Source organism: Fukomys damarensis, unplaced genomic scaffold (assembly GCF_012274545.1).
Source record: "Fukomys damarensis isolate Sample0158 unplaced genomic scaffold, DMR_v1.0_HiC HiC_scaffold_7, whole genome shotgun sequence".
Classification (NCBI taxonomy): Eukaryota; Metazoa; Chordata; class Mammalia; order Rodentia; family Bathyergidae; genus Fukomys; species Fukomys damarensis.
In genome coordinates, this window is record NW_022900919.1 from 29,217,336 (window position 1) to 29,240,258 (window position 22,923).

Here is a 22,923-nt window from a genome sequence, read left to right on the forward strand (position 1 = left end):
AACCAAAAAAAAAAAAAAAAAAAAAGACATTCTAACATTTAACAGCAGTTATCTTGGGGAATAAGAATTTTGGTAGGTATAGGGTAATAGATGTCCTAATCTTACTTTATCCACTTGGAGATTATCTGGATTTGTTACACTGAACATATATGTATTAGTTTTATGTTTGTTTGTTTGACTGTTAACAAGCCTTTATTATGGGGAGGACCTGCCGGGCTGTCTCTGAACAAAGGAGAAAGAGCAACATGGCAGCACAGGGAGCTTCTTTTATAGGAGTGGGGTGGCGTTAGCCTGAGCTGGGGTGAAGTTGGGTGAGGTAGCATTAAGAGATTGGATGATTATATATATTAGTTTTATAATTAAAAGTGAACAAAGCTTATTTGACAAGTTAGTAAAAAGCAAATTAGATACATTAGTAGAATAATGTTTATAGAGACTGATTAGCACTGATTTGACCAAACTTACAATCATTTAATTCTACTTGAATCATTGAAAATTAGTAATTACATTACTCTCTGCCTTACTTTCTTTAAAAAATTATAAATGTACACAAATGACAATTGTTTATAATACTTTATTGTCTTGTTTCATAGGAAAAAAATCCAAATATATACAACTGAGAAAAGATTAATTCTGATACTCTTCATTCCTACATTAATTACAGTGGGCTGGGGATTTAGCTCAGTGGTTCTGCTGCCTGCCTTGCAAGTACAGAGACCCAAGTTTGATCCCCAGTACCCAAAAAAAAAAAAAAAATCCTACATTAATCACATAAGCCTACATGATTGTTGAGCTGAACTACCTAGTACAACAACCACTGGCAGAGGTAACTAAAAATAAATTCAAGCTTCAGTTCAATCACCCAAGCCACGCTTCAGGTGCCCCGCAGGCACTGCTGGCTCGTGGCTCCCTCCCTGGACAGCAGAGATGGAGCACTTCCACTGTGGAATAAAACTCCTGGGTGCCACAGGTCCACAGCTCACAATTTTACTTCCCCCCCTCACCCACCATCTAATTATAAGTAAGAATTCAAAGCAGGAGTAACTCAATCAAAAAATTTTTTGACGAGGTTGCTTAGTTGATCACCCTCAAAATCCTGGGCCTATAAAAATTACTCATTGCCAAACTAAATCAGTTTCCTGTGAGAATCCACATATTCATTAAAAACCACAGAATCACGGACTCTCATGGTTTCTGTTATTTTCCGTGGGTTACACTTACATCCAAAGGGACCTCAGCAGACTGGGGAGTATGCATCTACCCTCAGGTGAACAGAACCTCTAATACTGAACAGATATCTGCTATAAGGGTTAGGGATTCACTGGCAGGTTCACTACTTGGAGTTCTGAGTCTAGAGATGCAATTTGCTTGGTCAGTTTACCTGTAGGAGAAATGCATTTAGCTACATCAAAGGTACATTACTTTATCCTTTATTCAGAATAAAAAGTATACTATGGAAAAAAGTTTAAAGGGTCTCTTTATTCTAGTGAGGCAAGAATACTCTTGTTTTCACTATTTTATATTTAAAAGATCAATCACTGGCTATCAAGATAAAATGAAAACATAAATCATTTCCTTCTCCTCTTTTCTAACTTCTCCAAATTCAATTTTCTTAAATAAGGCCAGTACCTCTTTGCTAGGCCCCGAAGGACACTGCTGCTACCAGGGCAGTTCTCACGGGGGTGGTGAGAGCCCCTGTAGTTTCTGGCTCCTGGATCCCTTTGTATCTTATATAGAGCCAATATTTAAGAGATCTCTGTGTCTAGTGTCATCTGGAGAAATGAACAAGGAATGTCTCTGATAAAAATGGGCTCGTAAGCTCCATTTTATTTTACTGATCCCAAAAGTATTTTCTCTCTAAGTAACTCTTCTGATGTTGTTCATTCAGAGCACCTCCAAACTAGTGTTCAAATTCAGCCCCCAATGGGAACTAAGTGTGAGTTCCTTTGGGTTGGTTCCATATTTCTGGCTGGATACAAACTTCTTATTTCTCTTTGAGACAGGGTCTTGCTATATAGTCCAGGTTGGCCTCCATTTCAGAGCTATCCTCCTGTCTCAGCCTCCAGAATATGAGATGGATACAGAAACAACAGCTGACGGCCTAAAGAGCCATGCAACAATACATCAACTAGCCCAATGTGCTATTAGAATGAGGACTGTCGCACAGCGATGGCTTTCTGCTTTGACATGTCACACCATGAATTAGAACAGAATAAGAAAAATCTAAAACAGTAAGAGAATGTTGCCCACTCGACCCCTCAAACAGAAGGCAATGATCTATTTTTGTTTTAATTTTAAACAAGACAACGTCACAGTCCATCCTGTCTGCTATAACAGAGTATCATAGCCAGGTAGCTCATCAACAGATTTTATTTCCTACATTTCAGAAGTCCAACATCAAGGCTCTGGCAGATTTGATGTCTGATGAGGGCCACTTCCTGGGTAACAGATGGCTTCCTACCTTCTACTTCCACATTAGGGACTGAACCCAGAGGTGCTCTGTCACTGAGCTATATCCCCAGTACTTTTTATTATGACACTAAGTTCCCCAGGCTGGCCTTGAAGTCACAATCTTCCTGCCTCAGCCTCCCAAGTAGCTGGGATTACAGATGTAACCAAGGTACATGGTTTGGGTCTCTTTTGTAAGGGCAATGGTACCATTCATGAGGATCTACCCTTATGACCTATCACCTCTTAAAAGTCCCGTGTCCAATACCATCACTTTGGTAGTGGCACATGCCTATAATCCCAGCACTGAGGAGGCTGAGGCAGGAGGAACACTAAGAGGTCAAGGCTAGCCTGGGCTTCATAGTGAGTTTGAGGCCAGCCTACGCTCTATAAGGAGACCTTGTTTCAAAAACTAAACAGCTCATCACCTGGGAGATCTGATTCCAACACTCAGATTTGGAGTGGTGGTGTGTGTCTGCTGGGGGTGGGTTGGGGGGTTGGGACAAACACTGCACACTAAGAGAAATTCTAGCGAGAATATTATTGAGACACAGAATGAAACAAACCTTTAACAACAAAGGAGGAGTGAAAATATTCCCTTTAGGATAAAAATGATCATTAGTATTTGTACACTGGAAATATACTCTGAACAACAGTCACCATTTGGGGATCAAGGTGAGTATGGTAGCACAGTCCTGAGAGAAATGCTGTATAAAAAGGAATTAACAGGGATGTTCCACTCCCCAGTGCATGCACCAAGTCTGTGCACAGTCCCAGCTCTGCTATTCCTGCCATCACAAACCACTGAGGAAAGAGAAAACACAAATGGTGACAGTGAATCAGATGAATGTTTCCGATGAAAAATTTAACAAATGATCTTAAAATGAACATTTTTGTGCTCTAGCCATTACCATAGTGCTTGGTAAATGTTTGACTTCTTTCTCTTTGAGTCATCCAAAGTCTTGAGACATCAAAGGATGGGATCCTCCAGTGCTGCAGAGTGGGCTTCTCCCAAGCCCGGTCTGTCCCATTTTCTGGTGGCTATTCCACCAATACAAATTTAGTCTTCATAAAGTAGAGGAGAAAAAGCTTTCACAGCCGCAAGTCTGTATCCATTATTGTGGAACATGATTTCAAGGAAATTTGAAGTTCATTATGAATTCAATTACTTGCTTGCAAAGTGACCTCATTTGCAAAATGTCAGTAAAGTTCATAGCTCTTCATTAAAATTCAAGCCACTCTGTCATATAAATACAGTTAGACGGTGAAATCTCACCCCCTTCATGGCAGTCATCAAAGACCTTTAAAAAAAACAAACAGTTTATGTCCAACCTGACCTAACCGTCCAAGACCTAACCATCTACAAACTGAAAGGGATTAGGACTATGTTCACTACTAACACAGTGAAATTGGGCTGGCTCTGCAATCACGTAGTTTACACAACATTAAGATGAACGTGGCCACAGCACATAGCGCAGTGCAAGAGGGAAACCTATGCATTCAAATGACTTAATGTTAACTAGCTGAATGCTCATGTTTCACTTCCTTCCTTCCCATGCACAATTCTGGTCACAATTCCCACAGTGTTAAGCCTTTTACCTAGAAGTTGAAACTAGGACACTGACCACTTAGGCAGATAAGTGGGGGTCAGTATAGCAATATCCAGCCCAGATGCAGCCTAAGAGTTTAATGCCATGAGGACTGGGTGTCACTTAATTCTCTACAGTGACCTCAGTGTCTAGGGCTCACAGTCGGTGCTAATCAACTACCTGGACATGGGTGAAAGAAAGTGCCGAGGCGTGCTGAAAAAAAAAACATTACTCTGAGTTAAATATAAGCATGTGCTGTGCCACCAAGCTATGTCCCTTGTCCCCAAGTTCCCCGATTAGGGAAAGTAACACCACTAGATTCAAAGACATAAAGAGGATTTAATGAGACCACATATGAAAATCATTAAGAATAGCCCAGCCCGTAATAAGTTATCCAAAAATCTCATTCTTCCTTCCCTACCTCGATTAAATGATTAACCCTCATCAAAATTGTGCATTTCAGGACTGAGAGCAGAAAATGCAACTATCCTTAACCTGATGATCCCATGAAAGATGTAAGGCAATGATTTTTTTCTCTAAAGATCTGTTCATCAAGGTTATGTGGATGTTTTAGCAGCTCTTGGTCAATGCTGCAAGTCTGGAGAACTGAGGCATGCTTGCTGTGTTTCTTTAAGTGGCATCTGTGCCTGGTGGGTAGCCAAGGGCAAAGTGAAGTGACTTAACTTACTGGGCAGAGTCCGCAGGGTGACCGGACCAAGCCTGTGGGCGGGATGATTGGACTGACTGCCCTGTACAGTTTCATGTGTCCATCTACACTGCCAACTGTGCCTTCCTTTGCAGCAATGATTGTCATCTCCACTTTCCCGTCATAAATGAGGGTATTCAAGATGGTTTCGATGTCCTCCATGGACAACTCTACCTAAAAAGCAATACATTAGAAAGGACACACACAAAATAATGAAGGAACACCCTTTGCCGGGGGTGTTATAAACTCAACTCCTTGGAGACACAAGGAAACATGGTGCTAGAGGGGAATCATGGAAAGCACACAGAGGGTGACAATGGTTCAAGTCAGCACAAAACACTGAAATGCTCGGGACAGAAGTCTAACCTCTGAGCCTGACCCGATGTCTTCACCATCCTAAAGTAACTTTGTTTTGAATCCAGGGTCTCACACATGCTAGACAAGTGTCCTACCTGAGCTACATCACCAACCCTTTTAGTTTGAGTCAGGCTCCTGCAAAGTTGCCCAGCTGGCCTTGAATTTGTAATTCTACTGCCCCAGAATCCTGAATAGCTGGGATTATAGGCATGAGCCACCACACCCAGCAACACACACCTTTGACAAACAACACATACCTTTTACAAGAATAAGATGCAAAATCTTTTTGTTTTTGTTTTTGTTTTTTGAGACAGGGTCTCACTGTATAGTTGAGACTGACCTGGAACTCACTATGTAGCCTAAGCTGGTCTCAAATTCACAGCAATCCTCCAGCCTCAGCCTCCCAAGTGCTGGGATTACAGGCATGTGCCACCACGCCCGGCCTTGATGCAAAATCATAAAATGCTGAGCACAAAGATAGTCTAGACAACAAATAGGTTCTTGCCAGGCATGATGTTGCCCACCTGCAATCCCAGCATCTTGGGAGGTTGAGGAAGCCACTTAACAAGAGCCAGTTTCAAAAAAAAAGGGCTAAGGATGTAGCTTAACGTGAAGACTGGATTCGAACCCTAGTGTAACACACACACACAAACACACAAACACACACACACACACACACACACACACACACACACACACACACACACACACACCCCCAAAGCCCCAACCAAAAGTAAAAAAGCAATAAACAACAAAATCCAAAGTTCCTAGTTCATTACGAGAGAAATCTAGAACCCAGCAAGTGAAGATGACCTGTCCAAGTGCCAGCTGAGCTCTGATTATGTCAAGCATCAGTGTCCTTTATGCAAACCCTCAACAAATCATGCAGCTGACACCACTTACATCTCCTAAGGAAAATGCCAGTGATGACAACTGACAAGTGACAACAACTGCTATTGCGCACATTTGCTAAACTCCACCAATAGTGTCTGACTCTCTGGGCGGGGAATTGCGCAGCCAGGCCGACATTCCACTGCCTGTGTTCCCAGCTCGAGAACAGACTAGACGGTGCCTGAATGATAGTGTTTTCCCTGAGTGGGTTCTGAAGAGTGCTCATGGCCACCATTCGAGAAGAGTCTGAACACACTGTGAACTACATCCTCATGCTGAAGAGTAAGTTTTATCTGAAAAGGTTCAAGGGCAAGCTCTGACCTTACTGATCCCCAATTCACAGATGTATTTCCACACTTCATGTGATGAGGCAAATGAACTATTTCTCTGAATCATTGGATTCTGTTTGCTTTCTCGAGCTGTTTCTGCCTGTAGGGGTTGAAATGTAAGAGATCTAAGCAAGAATACTGATGAGTGCTTTCTGAATGCAATTTATATAGAGTCAAATCAGCAAGAGAGCTACTTGTTCAGTAAAAATGACCAATTTGTTTTAGATTCACTTACAAAATATGATATATGACCAATATCTTTTATTAAAAAGGACTTGTGATGTTTCCACAATTATGGCTCACCTTAGATTGTAGGAATTTAAAGCACTGTTGGTTAAGCACTTCTACAAATTCAGATTCAAAATCCTGGTCACTGTACCAGGCCCCACCAGTCACAGACCGGTCTGGCTGCAGGTTATACAGCATATATACTTTCTTTTTGGAGGCCTAGGAAAGAATAGGTACAGTTAGTGTGTTTATGGCAGTTTCAAAAAAAAAATATATATATAGATGTAGATATATATATACAGATTATATATATATATCTATATATTTATTTATTTTGGTACCAGGGATCAAACTTGGGACCTTGTGCCTGCAAAGCAGGCGGAAGAAACAGAGTTAAGTCCCCAACCCCCGAAAATATATATAAAAAAAAACCTATATTTTACAACTTTTTTGTTTGTTTGTTTGTTTTTTGAGACGAAGTCTCACTACGTAATTGAGGCTGACCTGGAACTCACTATGTAGCCCAGGCTGGTCTCGAACTCATAGCGATTCTCCTGCCTCAGTACACCAATTTTAGATGAATGAATTATTGCAAAGATAGAGAGTTCCTATTTTTTTTTTTTTCTTTATATAGGGTCTTGCTCTGTAATTCAGGCTGGCCTTGAACTTACTATGTAGCTCAGGCTGGCCTTGAACTGATAGCAATCCTCCTGCCTCAGCTTCCGAGTCCTGGGATTACAGGTAGGTACCACCACACCTGGCTTTTCTTTTTAATGTGGGACCTTACTATATTGTCCACACTGGTCTCAAACCCCTGGAATCAAGACAACCTAAGTGCAGGAACTACAGGTTGTCCCACTGTACCCACTTGACACAGCATTATCAGCTGAAGCCCCTGCTATATCTGGATTTCATGAGATTTTCCCTGATGACTTTATTCTGCTCCAGGACCCCACCCAGGATACCACATTACATTTGGTTGCCATCTCTTCTTAGGGTCCTTTTAGTTGTGGCAATTTCTCATTTAATATCTGTATGGACTCGTGATATTTATATTATATAGTATGAGTTCCAGTCTAATACTACTTTGTTGTTCCAACTGTTTCATTTCGGGCATTGGAAACTTTTCAGTTGGTTCTTATGTGCTTTTGACATGACTCCATCGTGTATGAATGTGTGTGTGTGTGTGTGTGTGTGTGTGTGTGTGTGTGTATGTATGTGTCTGTCTGTCTGCGTTAGCACTTTCTTGTGTGACCATATGTCAGGAGCAGCTTATATATTTCCTACCTAAGTCCTGGAATCAGCTATTACTCTAAAGGACTCCTGGATCACTTTATTGGAGAATGGTACTAGAAAGCAAGACTTCACTGCTAGGTTCGTTGGGTGTTGCTGCTTCCAGGCTGTGTCAGCTGACAAGGTAAAAGAGATTTGTGTACCCACCAACTCCTGTATATACACATATATATCATAAGTATTTCTACAAGAACCACCTACACTAAACCAGGTATAATTTCATACTGATGTTCTGAACTGTAATCCATTCTACATGATCATCCTAGCCTCCTCCCCTTGTTTATCCTTAACTTCCTACTCCAACAGTGAGAAAACTGAATCTCACCGTTTTTTCATAAGGAATTGGTTAGCCTTTCTCCCCGTTCCTGAAAGCAACCTCTCCATTTTTGGAACTTGCCAATAAGAGGACCTTTGTTATTCATGGTAGGTCCCTGGAACCACACCTGCTAACAAGGTGGCTCCTGATGGATCTCTAGGTAGCTTTGGGATGGGTGCTATTCATGCGATTTGTGGGCTTTGAGCCATGTGATATTAGTCTAACTTCTTGAGGAGAAGAGGAGATTTAAAGTCTGAATCCAGTCATGTGGCCAATAATACAATCAAGCCTGTCTAGGTAGTAAAACCCCAACAAAAACTCTAGCTATCACAGCTTAGGGGAGCTTCTGTTACAGTTTAGAAAATGTCCCCCAAAGGCCTCATGCACTCATGGGGAGGACTTTTGGAAAGTGACTGACTCAAGGAGGTTTACAGCTGACTTTCTGTTAGGAGGTGGGGTTTGGTTGGAAGAGGCGTCACCAGGGGTGCAACCTAGGAAGGTGCGTGCATCTCCCTTCCCAGCTCCTCCTTTTGCTCGCTGCTTCCTGGCCACCATGATGTGAGCAGCTTTCCTTTGTGGCCCTTCCACCATGCCTTTCTTTCCTTGGAGGCAACCAACTGTGACTTTGGCTGACAACTGAAAACATAAGCCAAATAAACCTCTCCTCCTTCAATTTGTGGGTGTTGGGTATTTTATGTCAGGAATGAGAAAGCACCATGAGCTACCATGACTGGTAATCATATATCAATATATCCTCTAGATATGGAAGACTCATGTTGGAATCCTCCCATCCTTGCTCCATTGTATCTTCAATTGGCTGCTTCCTTGTGCCCTTTATAATAGCACCATTATGGGAAGTATGGTTCTCTCTTGAATTCCATGAATTGTCCTACCAAATTATCAAGCCCAAAGGGGTCAGTGGAACACCTAAATTCACAGCCAGGTTGTCAAAGTGTGGGTGGCCTGAACTTGTGACTGGTGGTGAAAGGGAGGGCAGTCCTGAAGGGGCCCTTGCCTTTAACTTGGGTGTGTACTGCACTGTAGCCCATACCTCCCATCATTTACGTAAATGTTTAATTCCAATGTACTAAGTACAGAATAGCAGTATCACAATAATTACAAAAAAACACAGTAATTTTCTAGGATCCTCATGGAAAGACTTTCCTCAACTCAATTGAGGTGCTGTGGACATTTCCTTTTGCCTTCATAGAAATCATTCCTTCTTTCTTCCTTTCTTCTTCCCTCCTCCCTTTCTCCTTCCTTTTTTTTTTTTTGGAGACAGGGCAGGGTCTCGCTATGTAGTTTGAGTTGGCCTTGAACTATGTAGCCCAGACTGGCCTTGAAGTCATGATGATCCTCCTCCCTCAACCTCCTGAGTGCTAGGATTACACTGTGTGCTACCAAGCCTGGCTACTCCTTTCCTTTCTCTGTGTGTGTGTGTGTGTGTGTGTGTGTGTGTGTGTGTGTGTTGGTTTTGGTACTAGGGATCAAACTTGAGACCTTGCACTTGTGAGGCAGGCAGCAGAATCACTGAGCCAAATCCCCAGCCCACTTCTTTCCTTTCTTGAGACAAGACCTTATTATATAGGCCAGCCTGTCCTTGAATTCAATATTTAGCCACTTTAAGCTGGCCTTAAACTCAAAATTCCCTAGCCTCAGCCTCCCAAGTGCTAAAATTATGTTTAAATCACAACATAAGTCAAAGAAGAAAATTTGAAATACACTTGGAACAACAAGTGAGTATTTGGGGGAAAAAGCAGAAAGCTACTCACCGCTACAGATTTAACAGCTTTGATAAGTTTTTTACTTTCCAAATTCTTTAAAATTTTGTTGATTTCCGTTAATGGCAAGTTACTTTTATAACGAATATCTCTGCTCCATATTCCTATAACAAAATAAAGTAAGGTGAACTATAGTGTTTATAGACTTTTCTTTCCTTTTCTAAAATATCATTTTAATTCTTATCCTTAAAACTATAAAGACTGGAAATGAGACTGTATCAAACAATGGGCAAAGAATCACCTGTTCATTCCTTTTCTTTTGTCTAGTCAAAAAGATAATGTTATCAGCTATGATTGTTTTTTCCTTGTCATCTTACATTATTCTTATCTATGTATTCACCATAGTCTACTTTCCTTTCCATGAAAATTCAAGACCCCTTTTTCACATCCTGATATACTACACCTCTAAGGCCTGGCCAAAACACTGATACTCAGTGCCATGTCATCTTTTGACTGACATCACCTATTCATAGGCTTCACTGTCGCCTGATTGCCATATCTCATTTGTTGCTAGAGAAAATATGGTGAATGGATTTTTTTCCTTCCACCTGTCTCATTACGGGGTCCTGATGCACTCACCACCCAAGCAACTGTACCTGATTTAGATATCTTTCAAGAATTAAACTGCTGGATACTTCAGACTCATGTCTTACAAATTGACAAAGCACCTGACACAAGTCTTCAAAAAAGCATGGCTCCTATTTTCTTTTTTTTACCATCTAATCTTTGGGATCTTCCAATGAATTTGATTTGATTTTTTTTTTCCAGGTAAAGTGGTATATTTATTTATGCATTTTACAAGTTTGCACACATGCCATAACTCCAATGCAATCAAGAGCTCTTAACGTTTAGGAAAAGTTCTGAGGCATCAGGTCTTGGGAACTACTTGTGTATCCCAAACAATTCCTGAGACAGAAGTAGAGCATATGTTCCTCTTTTATAGTGGTTAAGGAGGGCTAAAACCCAGACAGGCTTAACAGGGATGATCAACAATGAGAGCATCCCTGAGGGGATGCATGGAAAGAAAAATGCTATACAGAAATCTTTAATATTTAAAAGTCTCACATATTCATTTCAACCTATCCCAGGTTTGACCACCCAATAAGTTACACACACACACTCAGGTACTTGAAGGTAACTGTGCAGCGTGTTAGCTGAGTCAGAGGAAAGTGGTGGCTTTCCTGAAAACCAGACTCTGAGTTCTCACACAGGACACCCTGCCTGGCACAGGTGTGGATATGGCTACAGCTGAGCACTGCCTCTGGATTAGGAACCTGGTAAAAGCAGCATGATTCTTGAGGCACTTTCAGAGTGTCACATCTCCTGCAAGGGAACTTTGTGAACAGGGAGGCCAAGGCACTGAAGGCTGGGAAGAGAAGTGACACTTCCTGTAACGCTGTGAATCGAAAGTAGGCAGTAAGGTAAGTCTGGGAGCACATTCCCAAAGATTGCACAGCAGCCCTGGCTCAATAACTTCTGTCCCTGCACAATTAAGATGATTTGCTAGTTGACTCTTTTGTTTTTCTGGCAATTTGATGGCTTGGTTGAATTTGCTGTGATCCAGGGGTGTTCAAGTACTTCACTAAGAGTCGGCCTCTGGCTTGGATTATGTTTTAGCAGCCTTGAAATAAAGTCCTGGGCTCCCTGTCACAAAGTCAGGGAATGTGAATTCAACCCACGAAATCCTCTTGTAGATCTCCTAATGTGTGCCTCAGAAGGAGGCTTCCTGACTATAAACTCATAGCAAAGGACCCCAAGGCTCCAGAGATCCACCTTCTCATTGTGCATTTGGCTTTCAATCATCATCTCAGGGGCAGGTAGTCCAGAGTACCACACAGAGTGGCTCTACTGGAGGATGGAACATGAACTGACCAATCAAAATCTGCAATCTTCAGCTCTCAGCCAATCCCAGCAGCAGGTTCTCTGGTTTAATATCTCTATGAATAACTCTTGGAATGACAGTAAGACAGGGCATTTGCTAATTCTATGATTTAAGTAGCAATTCTCTGCTCATCAAACTTGGAATGTTTCTGAAGTTTTCTACACTGTTCCAAGTGGTGCATATTCCAGAATTAGATACTCTCATGGTATCATGGAAATAACCATATAGCCTGAGAATATTAGGATGCCGAAGGTGGGACTGTATCTCTACTTCTCTTTTGAGCTGATGTTCCACTCCTGCTTTCTCCAGCTAAGCTTTAAACAATATTTTCAGAGCCAGGATAAACTTGCTTTGTTTTTCTCTTGCCAAATAACCATTGCCAAACTTTGCTTTACCCAGTGGGTGACCAATGTCAAAATCTTCCAGAGTCCACCGTCTCTTTTTTGAGTCTTCATTTTCCAGTTTTTATTCCACTTTCTTCTCAGGATTAACTTCAGGTGCTGGTGGCTAGGGCTGCTCACTCCTCTGGGTGTAATTCACTGGCCCGGAGACAAGGGGAGACCACCGGCAGCCTGTAGCTGCTTCTGTAGCAGTTTCTAGCTACAGATAGTTAACGGTTAACGGAGTCAAACTACACTGTACTACCTGTCAAATTCCGAGCACTCAACTGTGACAAAGAGGTGCCTGGAACACTGAATAGAAAGAGAAAAAGGCTAAGAAAAGCCAACAAACACTTAGTTCAAGGGTATTTATAAACAAAATTTTCACTGTATTCATTTAACCAGTTAACGGAGTCAAACTACACTGTACTACCTGTCAAATTCCGAGCACTCAACTGTGACAAAGAGGTGCCTGGAACACTGAATAGAAAGAGAAAAAGGCTAAGAAAAGCCAACAAACACTTTAGAAACAGTTCAAGGGAATGGTTGAGCTAGGGGGTTAGATTCCTGAGCACCATCAGATCTTTCTCAATATTCAGAGGAGTTTCACAAAATCATTTTTAAGACATGGATTAGAACTAAGGAACTAGGAACCTGCATTTTGGGACATTGAGTAGGTATCCAGCTACTAGATTTGTAGATGAAGTGAATGAAAGGGGGTGAGGGGGCCAGGGATTTAGCTCAGTGGTTCCGCCTGCATTGCAGGGACCCGAGTTCAATCCCTGGTACCAAAAAAAAAAAAAAAAAAAAAAAAAAAAAAAAAAAAACCCAAAAAACAAAAAACAGAAAAAAAAAGGGGGTGGGGAGAGAAAGTCTGAATGGGAAGCAGGAGAGGCAGAAAAGAAATAGAAAGAAGCACAGAAGGAAAAAGTGGTTAGATGAAGTAGAGCCTGGAACCTGGCAGGAAAAAAATTAAAAACCATAGCCACAAGTCTGAGGGATGGACATAATAAGAGAAAGCCTGGGATTTTACACCTTCCAGGAGGCAACAATAAATCCTAAAGTACAAGGACAGCAAGGGTGAGGTAAACCTAAGATTAAGCCATCTGTTGTGTAAAACCCTTGTCTGTCAACTTCCAATCTACATTGCTAATTTAAGAGCATACTATGCCCAGAGCACAGCCACCCTAGCAGGTCAGATGCCTAAAGGAAATACAGAAGGGCCACAAGCCAAGTAGGTTTAGAGAAACCAGAATTTAATTAATGCTCTCAAGTGAAGAAACCATAGAACAGATTATCTTTAAAAAAACAAACAAACAAAAAACATAACAAAAAAAACCCAAAACAGTTCAGTGGGAGTGCTGAGCTACATACCCAGTCTCTTTTATCTTTTTTTGTGGGCAGGGAGTGGTTACAGGGTCTCACTGAGTTGCTCAAGTTGGGCTCAAAACTTGCAATTCTCCTGTGTTCGCCTCCCAAGCAGCTAGGATCACAAGCATGTGACACCATACCCACTCCATTGTGACCATTCTTAGTAAGCTACTGTAAATCAAATATGGATCAAAAGCTCACGATCAAAGCCCTAATTTTTCCTGAGCCTTCACTGCCTCTGTGATACAACAGAGCAGGCAGGACAGAAATTATTATTCCTTTTTTGGAGGAGCAGGAAGACTGGTGATCAAAAAAACTATATAACCATACATGTAAGTAAACAAGATAACAAATCGCTAATTTAATTAGCTGTTCAGAATCCCTCCTGCCAAAAAGTAATAACCTTCAGACCGATTAAACATAGAGGATTCTGCTACTTAGATGCTCGGAGTTGGTGAAACGCTGGTTTTGATAATTATAGTCAGTTTTTATTGTGATCTTCTCAGGTTCTTGTGCCCAAGACTACTCTGCCCAGCAGGGAAAACTTCACATACACATGTACCATGTTTCAGAGTGGGAGCTCCCACAGTGCCACAGTCTTCCCACCCTGTTAGTTGCCTACTTCCTCCTCTTCATTCTGTTCTTCTTCTTCCAGCCTCTCTTCATCTTCATCATTCTCCTCCTCCCTGCTCCTGTCTTGCTCTTCTGAATCTGGTTTTTTATCTTTGTCCTTCTTCTTTTGTTCTGAAGCCTCCTTCTTGCCTTTCTGCTCCCGCCTATATGCTTCCAGAGCTTCTTTTAATGGGGTGGTGAAACCCTGGAATGCCATCTCTTCCATGGCTGAGAGCACATCACTGGCATTGAGTGTCTTGCGTTTCCCTTTCATTGCAAAGTTGTTGGCATGCCTCTTTGATGATCCTGGTGATGACGGCATTGGGTAGGTTTAGGTCCTCGGGCCTCTCCGCCATTGTGGCCGCAGGGGCCGGAGGGTCCTCTGCCACAGGCCTTCTCGTCAGGCTGCTATCTCGTCCAGACTTCCATAATATTCTAAACTTCTAAAACAGTTCCTAACACATGGTAAGGCTCAATAAATATCAGTGCTATTAAGGGGCTTAAATCTGAAATGTGTTACTGCGGGGGGGGGGATGCTGCCTTATTCCCATCAGCAAAGACTGAGCAACGCTGGAGACTCTGGCTTCCCTTGCCTCACCACAGGGAAGAACAGATGCCCTTTTTCAAAGGTGGCTCTTCCACCCGATAACACAGGAAAGCCGGAGAAAACACCAAAGTTCCCCTCTAGCGTGGTTTCTTCTTCCCCTTTCCCCTTTTTCCTATTTTCATTTCTATAGCTATTTCTCATTCCAAAACTATCAAAATAAAGCTGACAGCAAATCCTTTGACAAAAAGTTGTTTTTTGGTTTTTTCACCCCAGTACTGGTAACTGAACCCACGGCCTTCACCGTGAGTACAACCCCACCCCTTTTCCTATTTTAAGAGTCTCACCAAATCCCTAAGTTGCCCAGACTGGGTTCAAATGTGTGGCCCTCATGTTTCAACCTCCTAGAGTGCTGACATTACAAATGTGTGCCACAACTAGCGATATTTGCAGTCTTGGCACGGTGCGTCAGAGGGTCAGGGAAGGAAAGCTGCTGAGGAACATGGGCCAAGACACTGCCATGCTGCATTATGTGTCCTCCTGGTTCTTGCAGGAACCAGAGGTATTATTATCCACAACAACGTGAAGAAATGGAGATTCACAAAATTTAGGAAACTCATCCAAATCACTGCTATGGCTCAAATGTGTCCCTCAAATTTCATGTGTTGAAAACCTAATCCCCAAAGCTTTATGTTAGTGGCACTTGAAGTGAGGGGGACTTAGGGGAGGTGCCTGGGTCACCCACCCATGTGTAACCATGTTACCAAGTTAAAAGCTGTGTTCACCAAATGAGCTCTTGATTATGAGCTCGCTGTCTTGCCATGTGCTGCCCTGGGACCCTACATAGGAGTCCCACGGGTAAGAAGGGTCTAACTAGATGTGTTCCCAGGACTCTGGACTTCTCAGCCTTCAGAACAGTAACAAGTAAATTTATTTTCTTTTTTTTTCTCATTAAGTTTATTGGTACATTTTAGGTATACAGTACAATTACATTCATCATTGGGATCCTGTACCTTTATATGACAGGTCTTGGTTCTCATTTTTTCCCCTTGTCTCTGCCCTCCCTTCACCCCCGAAATTTCTTTTCTTCATAAAATTTCCTCATATGTAGTATTTAACTGATAGCAACAGAAAATAGACTGAGACAGTCATATAGCTAAAAAGTGACAATTAAAAATGATCTTAGGCCAGGCCTGGTGGCACACGCCTGTAATCCCAGCACTCAGGAGGCTGAGGCAGGAGGATCGCTGTGAGTTCGAGACCAGCCAGGGCTACATAGTGAGTTACAGGTAAGTCTCAACTACATAGTGAGACCCTGTCTCAAAAAAACCAACCAAACAAACAAACAAAATGATCTTAAGTTTTGAAAAGGTAATTCATTCATGTGGCTCAGAATTCAGAGGTTTCTTCCCATCTCTGACCACAAAATGGTGGCACCCTTCAGTGTCCTTCAAGCCTACACATTTTAAAGGTATTTGCTCTGTTTCCTTCCTCCCTCCCTCCCTCCCTTTCACATGAATGGCAGCAGGACACTATACATGTTAAATATCCTCTCCTTCATTCTTCACAGGCTTACCTTTATTTCCTGCATCCTCTATGATCTGATATACTAGTTTTTCCTGGTTATCTGATCCTTTCATTTTACTGCAGAGGAGTAAAATAGAGTTAAGAAGGGAAAGGGTATACATTAATAATCTAGATGACTATTTAAGTGAATTAGCAGACAAGACCACCACACTGACTTATTTACTAAACAGGCTTACCTTAAAAAGAACGAGACAGAGCTGTATGTACCAACATGAAAAGATGTCCATGACACGGTAAGTGAAAAAAAGCAAGTTACAAATAGTAGGGATAGCATGATCCCATTTTTGTTAAAAAAAAAAGAAAGAAAAAGAAAGAAAAGGAAAAGAGATTATATATACATATATAACCATCCATGAGTACTTTATGTCTCTATAGCTAGATAAAAGGACATACACTATATTACTAAGAAAGAATATGCTGGGAAATGGAACATGTGACAGGAAGCAAGGAGAGTATGCAGGACAGGTTTACATTACACCTTTGTTCCTAACACATATATTACTTTTGTGATACTTAAAATTGAAAAAAATAGGTGCTTACCCAGCATTCTGAGAGTCCTTTATTCTGTATAAAAGGCCTGTATTACTCCTTAAGAGATCCAATTGACCCTAAGGTTTTTATTAATAGATTACAGAAGTCAATTATTTTGGAGATATATTCATCCAACATCAAATATTAATGCACTAATATTTTTATTATGCAAACTAAAATAGTCTACCTGCCATGTTCATTTGTTAGTTTCTGATCTAAAACTGAAGCTTTTATCTATATATTACATGTAATATACTTTTCAAAACTTAACTACTTATCTCAAAATATTTCAAAGTATCAATACTAACAATTTCTTACATGCTAGATCCTGGTTTGGCTATATGATCAATTCATGAGAAAAGTTTAAAGGACATTTAAATAACAGAAATGTATATTTAGATCCAAATAACATATGTGTTATAGCTTGTATCTAGATGTCCCCCTAAAACCTCATGTGGTCATAGGTGTGGCTTTTTGGAGGTGGCTGAACATAGGGTGTGTGAGGATGGGATCCAGGATGTGATGTTGGGACTGATTCACAGTGCGATGCTAGGATTAAGGCTGCCCCATCCTGGGTAGCCTGGATAGGACATAAGGGACAGAAAGAGGGTCACTGCTTTTTTCTTGTCGCTTGCTAATTGCTGCCTTCTGCCTTCCATGAACTGTTTCTCCTCTTCAATGCCCCTCTGCCATGCCACCTTGCTTTGGGGCTGGCTGACTACAGACTGAAACCTCTACAAACACTGAGCAAAAATAAACCTTTCTTCTTTTAACTTTGGTTATCAGGCATTCTTCTTTTAACTTTGGTTATCAGGCATTCTGTCTCAGCAATAACAGAAAAATAACTAAGACAATATGTAAAGAAGCAAATATAATAAAAATTAAAACATAATTTGTTTAAGCTGTGTATAGTGTCACACATCTATTATCCCAAAGTCAGGAGGCTGAAGCAGGAGAATTATGAGTTTGAGGCCAGCCTAGGCTACCTAAAAAGACCTTGTCTCAAATGACCAAAAAAGAAAAAGTAAAATAAAAACATATATGTAACATATATAGTCTGTTTAAATAAAAAGGTGAAATAAGGCTAAACAGCTAAACATGCATAAATATTCAATAGCACAATAATAAAATTATAAATAGTTAACATTTACTGATGCATATAATTTATATTTTATTACATGAAAATTAGGCACAAAGGTCAACCAATGGAAAAAAGGCCCAGATTGGTATTATTTTTATACATTGAGCCAAAAGCAAGATGAAGTATGCTCTTCTGAGTTTCACTGGCTCTCACCTTAAGAAAATCCAAATGACTGAGAGGCCCCTGTCCTCATATGTTAGACCAAGACCACTAAAGACTTGCAGAGTGATTTACATATTGGATGAACTGCAACTACCCCGCTCTCACAACTCTACCAATGGTAATGTGGACCACAAAGCTTAATTCAGAGGTTCTGCTTGGTCATTTACTCTGCCTATGAACATGTACTGAACACCTGTACTGTGCCAGGTATGTGACCTATATGATAGGTCACTGGGGAGGAAACACATAATTTTTTTTTTTTTTTAACCATTGTGTGAATCAAACCCTTTACTCTGCCTATGAACATGTACTGAACACCTGTACTGTGCCAGGTATGTGACCTATATGATAGGTCACTGGGGAGGAAACACAAATTTTTTTTTTTTTTTAACCATTGTGTGAATCAAACCCAGGGCCTCACTCACGCACAGCCACAATTCCAGCCCTCACCAAGCAAATTCTAAAATGGAAGCACATAACCAACTTCTACCCTATCTGGTGGGCATTTAAAGAGGTAGGACTTGGAAGATACACGATATCTATGGCCCACCTGGGGTCTCTGAGTGGCTTCCTGGACACAATGGCAGAGCTGAGTTCTACAGGGATCACACGGGGTTAGTGAGTCCAAGGAGAAAGAGAAGGGCCTTGAAAGAAGGGAAGAGAGAGTAAGCCAAGGCCCTGATGTGAAGCAGTGTGATGAGGCAGAAAACAAACACAGTACAGTTCCTCTGACATGAAAGTTCTGAGGCAGAGTAGTAAAGGACATAAGGCTGCTGAAGAAGGCAGGGGTAAGGTCTGGTAGACTCAGGAGTTTGGATTCGTATCTCCAGATCTGTATCTGCATTTTTTGGGCAGATCTGTGGTGAGGGAGTAACTTGGTCCAAATGTAGAGGGGAGCCAAGGATTTAACACAATAGTTCTGAAGCCTGCCTTCGCAAGCACAAGGACCTGAGTTAGATCCCCAGTACCAAAAAAAAAGGTAGATCCAAATGCAGGCTGGGTTCTCTGAGGCAAATGGAGTCTGGGAAGCCAGTTAAGATGCTGCCTAACATCTTAACTTGGTAAACTCCAAGTGCCTGAACACAGGTAGTTATAGAAATGGAGATGCAGGACAAATGTAAACACTGTTTAAGAGCTAAGACCAGCAATACTTAGTGATTTATTAACAATCACTCTTTTGCTCAAAATATTTCAATAGCAGGCTCAGTGGTTCTGCCACCGGCCTCACAAGCACAAGGTCCTGAGTTTGATCCCTAGTACAAAAAAAAAATTTTTTTTCAATAGCTCCTGCCTATACCTTATAACCAATAGGACAAGCAGTGCAGCAGGAGCAGAGGTAGTGAAAGAGAAGAAGGTGCTCAGGATTTTCTCCAGTCAGGAAGAAAAAACTGAGAAAGAAATCAGATGACACAAAGGGGTACTATCCCCTGCCACAACTTCTGTCCTTCCTGGAGCTGTACACTTATTTGCGGAGGGGTAACTAGGGACTGAACCTAGGGCCTTGACAGTAGACTATATCCTCAGCACTTTTTAAATGTTTTATTCTTGAGACAGGGTCTTGGTCTTGCTAAGTCACAAAGTTACCTACACAGGACTTGAATTTTCTATCTTCCTGACTCAGCCTCCCAGAGTACTAGGATTACAGGCGTGTACCACCATACCTTGCTCAGAAGTTATAGACATTTATCATGGTCAAATCACTAGAAAGCCCAGACACTCCATCTTTGGGGTGAAATGGGTCAGCAATCTGGCCCACTGCTTGTTTATTACAAATAAAGTTCTGTTGGAACACAGCCACACCCATTTGCTTATGGATCATCACCCACTGAGAATCTGTGACAGATACCACATCGTCTACAAAAAGATGTACTACCTAGTGCTTTATACAAAGTCTGCCAGCCCCTGAGCTAGAATATTGAAAGGAATGGTTTAACAAATGCATCACTAGTCCTCAAGTCTCCATATCCAAAGCCCATAAAATCCAATAACACTGGCAAATTTAAAAAGCATATCAGTCAGTAATGCAGATGAGGCCTTATACACAACTCTTACCTAATTACTAGTAAAGCCAAATGGAAATGCTCTCAAGAAATGGGAATTTGGGGCTAGGGATTTAGCTCAGTGGTGCCACCACCTGCCTCGCAAGCACAAGGTCTTAAATTTGATCCCTCGTGCCAAAAAAAAAAAGGGAGTTTTGACAGTGAGAGAAACAAAGAAGATTTACAGCATGAAGCACAAACAGTATTAGTAGGGGTGTTTTGTAAAGTTGGAGGAAAATGGCATTAGGGCCCCGGTACTTAAGGAGGGCAAAACAGGTAAGAGTAAGGAGAAGGGCTTCTCTTAAAACTCCTACTGTGATGTGTCTAGGAGCTGAGAGCTGTACTTCCACCCAAAGGCTCAGAACTGCTGCTTCTCAAACGAAAACTCAGTGACACTGTGGAGAGAGATATGCTTATAAACAGACTCTGTGATGACTCAGAAAAATCAGAGGGGAGCTATATTACAGAGAATGCTCCAATACCAGCAGCAGGAAGCAAAGAGAAGATAAGAATAGGCTATGCCTGTGTGCTCTTACCTAACAATTAGGTTAATAAAAACATCAGTAATAATTATTTCTTTTTTTAATTCAGGAGATCTGGGCTGATTCTTGGTGAAGTCTTACTAAACAAAACTACAGTGTAACACACTTTCTAGTTTTATAGCTAGTGCATTAGAGTTCTTCAGAGAAAAAGAATATACATGCACGCACACACACAATCTCTTATCAGAAAGAGACTTATTTTGCATTCACAATTCATGTAATTATGGAGACTGAGAAGTCCTGTGATCTGCTTTCTGCAAGCTGGAGAATTGAGAAAGTCAGAGGTATAGTTCAAAGCCCTGAGAAGCAAAGAGCCAGTGGTGCAGATTCCTGCCAGAATATAAAGACCCTAAGTACCAAGAGTGGTGATGGCAGAAAACTTATATCCCAGCTTAAACAAGTAGAGAGTAAGTTGAACCTTCCTCTGCCTTTTTGTTCTATTGAGGGCCTCGTGAACTGGATGATGCCCGCCCACATCAAGGAGGACCATCTGCTTCAGTTAGTTCGCCAATTAAAATGCTAATCTCTTCCAGACCGTTCCTAGAAATAATGTTTAGCCAGACATCTGGGAATCCCAGTTCCAGTCAAGTTAACAAATAAAATTAACCATCACAACTACATAAGGGGAGGCAATGATAATTACAATAAGTAATAACTGTACGTGAAACCAGTTGGGTTTTTCTTACCATGGACAAGAGTCTATTGATGGCCACTGCCCGCTGTTGGGCTTCTATCTGAGGCATTTCGTTCTGAATCACTTGGTCTGTGATTCCATGAGGAAACTGGTGACATAATTCTATAATCCTAGAAAAAGAGATTGTAATAATAGTCATGCTTTCTTGTTTCAAGGGGCAGTGGTGGAGAAATACAAGCAGAACAGTTTGAAAATGTGCCTTTTCCACACTTGGCAGACAGTCTGGCTTTTTGTGATAGTTCTGAACCAAAACACGTTAAAAACTGAGGAAGATTTTTTTTTTTTTTTTTTTTTTTTTTTTTTTTTTTTTTTTTAATACCGGGGATCAAACTCAGGTCCTCATGCCTGCGAGGCAGGCAGTGGAACCACTGAGCTAAACCCCCGGCCTAGGAAGATTCTTTTCTTAGCATGTAAAACAAAGTTAAGCCATAAGTCTGTAAGCAGGAGGTAAATGTGGACAATTCTGGTGGGAAGCCAAATTTGTTGTGATAACTCACCATTACTGGGGCTTGTCTGGGGGATTACGCCTACCAAACACGTCCAAATCTTGTCTTGGATCAATAAAAATGTTATTCATGACAGCATGAGAAATTTGGGCTCTTTATTACAACCTAGAAATACTGGTGCATTATAAAACCGAGAGCGTCCTCGGGTGCCGTAGAATCCTGACTTCAACAGTCCACTGAAATCATCTGGCGTACGGTTGCTTTGTCATCACAAAATGCACCCTAACTTCATCCAAACGTTCTGTTGTGGGAGTTATAGAAAACCCTGGACTACTACAAGTATCCACAAGATCTACAGGAAACACGTGTCTTCTGACGGCCTTTATGCTGAGAGAAGTGCAACATTACTTCTAGGTTCCGGGGTAAAACTGCGAGGTGTAACACTCGTTGTCAACCTTAAGAGTTCCGCTCTCTGGGGAGCGGGGCGGTGTGTCCAGAATCACCGTCCCTAGTGCTCATCCAGCTTGGACCAGCCTCTTCTGAGAACTCCTAAAGAAAAGGTCCGCTGACCAAATGACAGGCCGCTTGCGGCGGTCCTGAATCGGGACCCGAGCCTCAATAGTTTACCTGTTTTCTATTTCGACCGGAATCGCGTCGGGCGGCTGCACCTTCACCTTCACCTCGGCCATGACGCCGTAGTCCCTGGCCCTGGAAGGAGATCCTCGCCGGGAAGCCAGCCACAGAACTACAGCAGCCTCTGGAAAGAGCGCCGGGTCAGGGACCCAAGGCCTTCCTTCTCGAGTCGCAGCCGGTCCTTCTTTGCCTGTCGGCCTTAGGCGGCCAAGCTATGCCTGCTCCGTGCCCTTCTCCGGCGCCGCTACAGCTTCTTATTCGTGGTCCGAAGGACAATGACTGTCGGACAAAGAACCCTGTTCCGTCATTCTGAATAGAGACGCACTTTTCTGCGCTTTCCAACCTCTGTAAAGGCATATTCTTGGATGCCTACAGCACGCCTACTGGAAGGAGCTCCGGGAGGGTACCAGTCGCACAGCCC

The 22,923-nt window shown here is 41.8% G+C and overlaps 1 protein-coding gene and 2 pseudogenes across 4 annotated transcripts; all 3 read right to left on the reverse strand.

Annotated features, from left to right (window-relative positions):
* Positions 1-2,787: 2,787 nt before the first annotated feature.
* Positions 2,788-22,880, reverse strand: Polr3f (RNA polymerase III subunit F). 4 transcript variants are annotated; one of them, XR_782191.3, is made up of 10 exons: positions 22,497-22,878; positions 21,416-21,533; positions 16,855-16,922; positions 16,304-16,371; positions 9,930-10,042; positions 6,624-6,767; positions 6,313-6,420; positions 4,726-4,917; positions 3,360-3,749; positions 2,788-3,252 (listed from the first exon to the last, which is right to left on the reverse strand). XR_782191.3 is itself a non-coding variant. In XM_010634153.3 (9 exons), the coding sequence occupies exons 1-9, from the start codon at positions 22,556-22,558 to the stop codon at positions 3,672-3,674; spliced, it is 951 nt and encodes a 316-aa protein (XP_010632455.1). In that variant the 5' UTR covers positions 22,559-22,878; the 3' UTR covers positions 2,788-3,671. The 4 variants fall into 4 exon arrangements, 3 of the variants coding, with proteins under 3 accessions (XP_010632455.1, XP_010632457.1, XP_010632456.1); XM_010634153.3 differs by having other exon boundaries at positions 2,788-3,749; XM_010634155.3 differs by lacking the exon at positions 22,497-22,878 and adding an exon at positions 21,921-22,309 and having other exon boundaries at positions 2,788-3,749.
* Positions 10,067-12,285, reverse strand: LOC109118359 (annotated as a pseudogene).
* LOC104869101 lies at positions 13,605-15,662 on the reverse strand (annotated as a pseudogene).
* Positions 22,881-22,923: the final 43 nt, after the last annotated feature.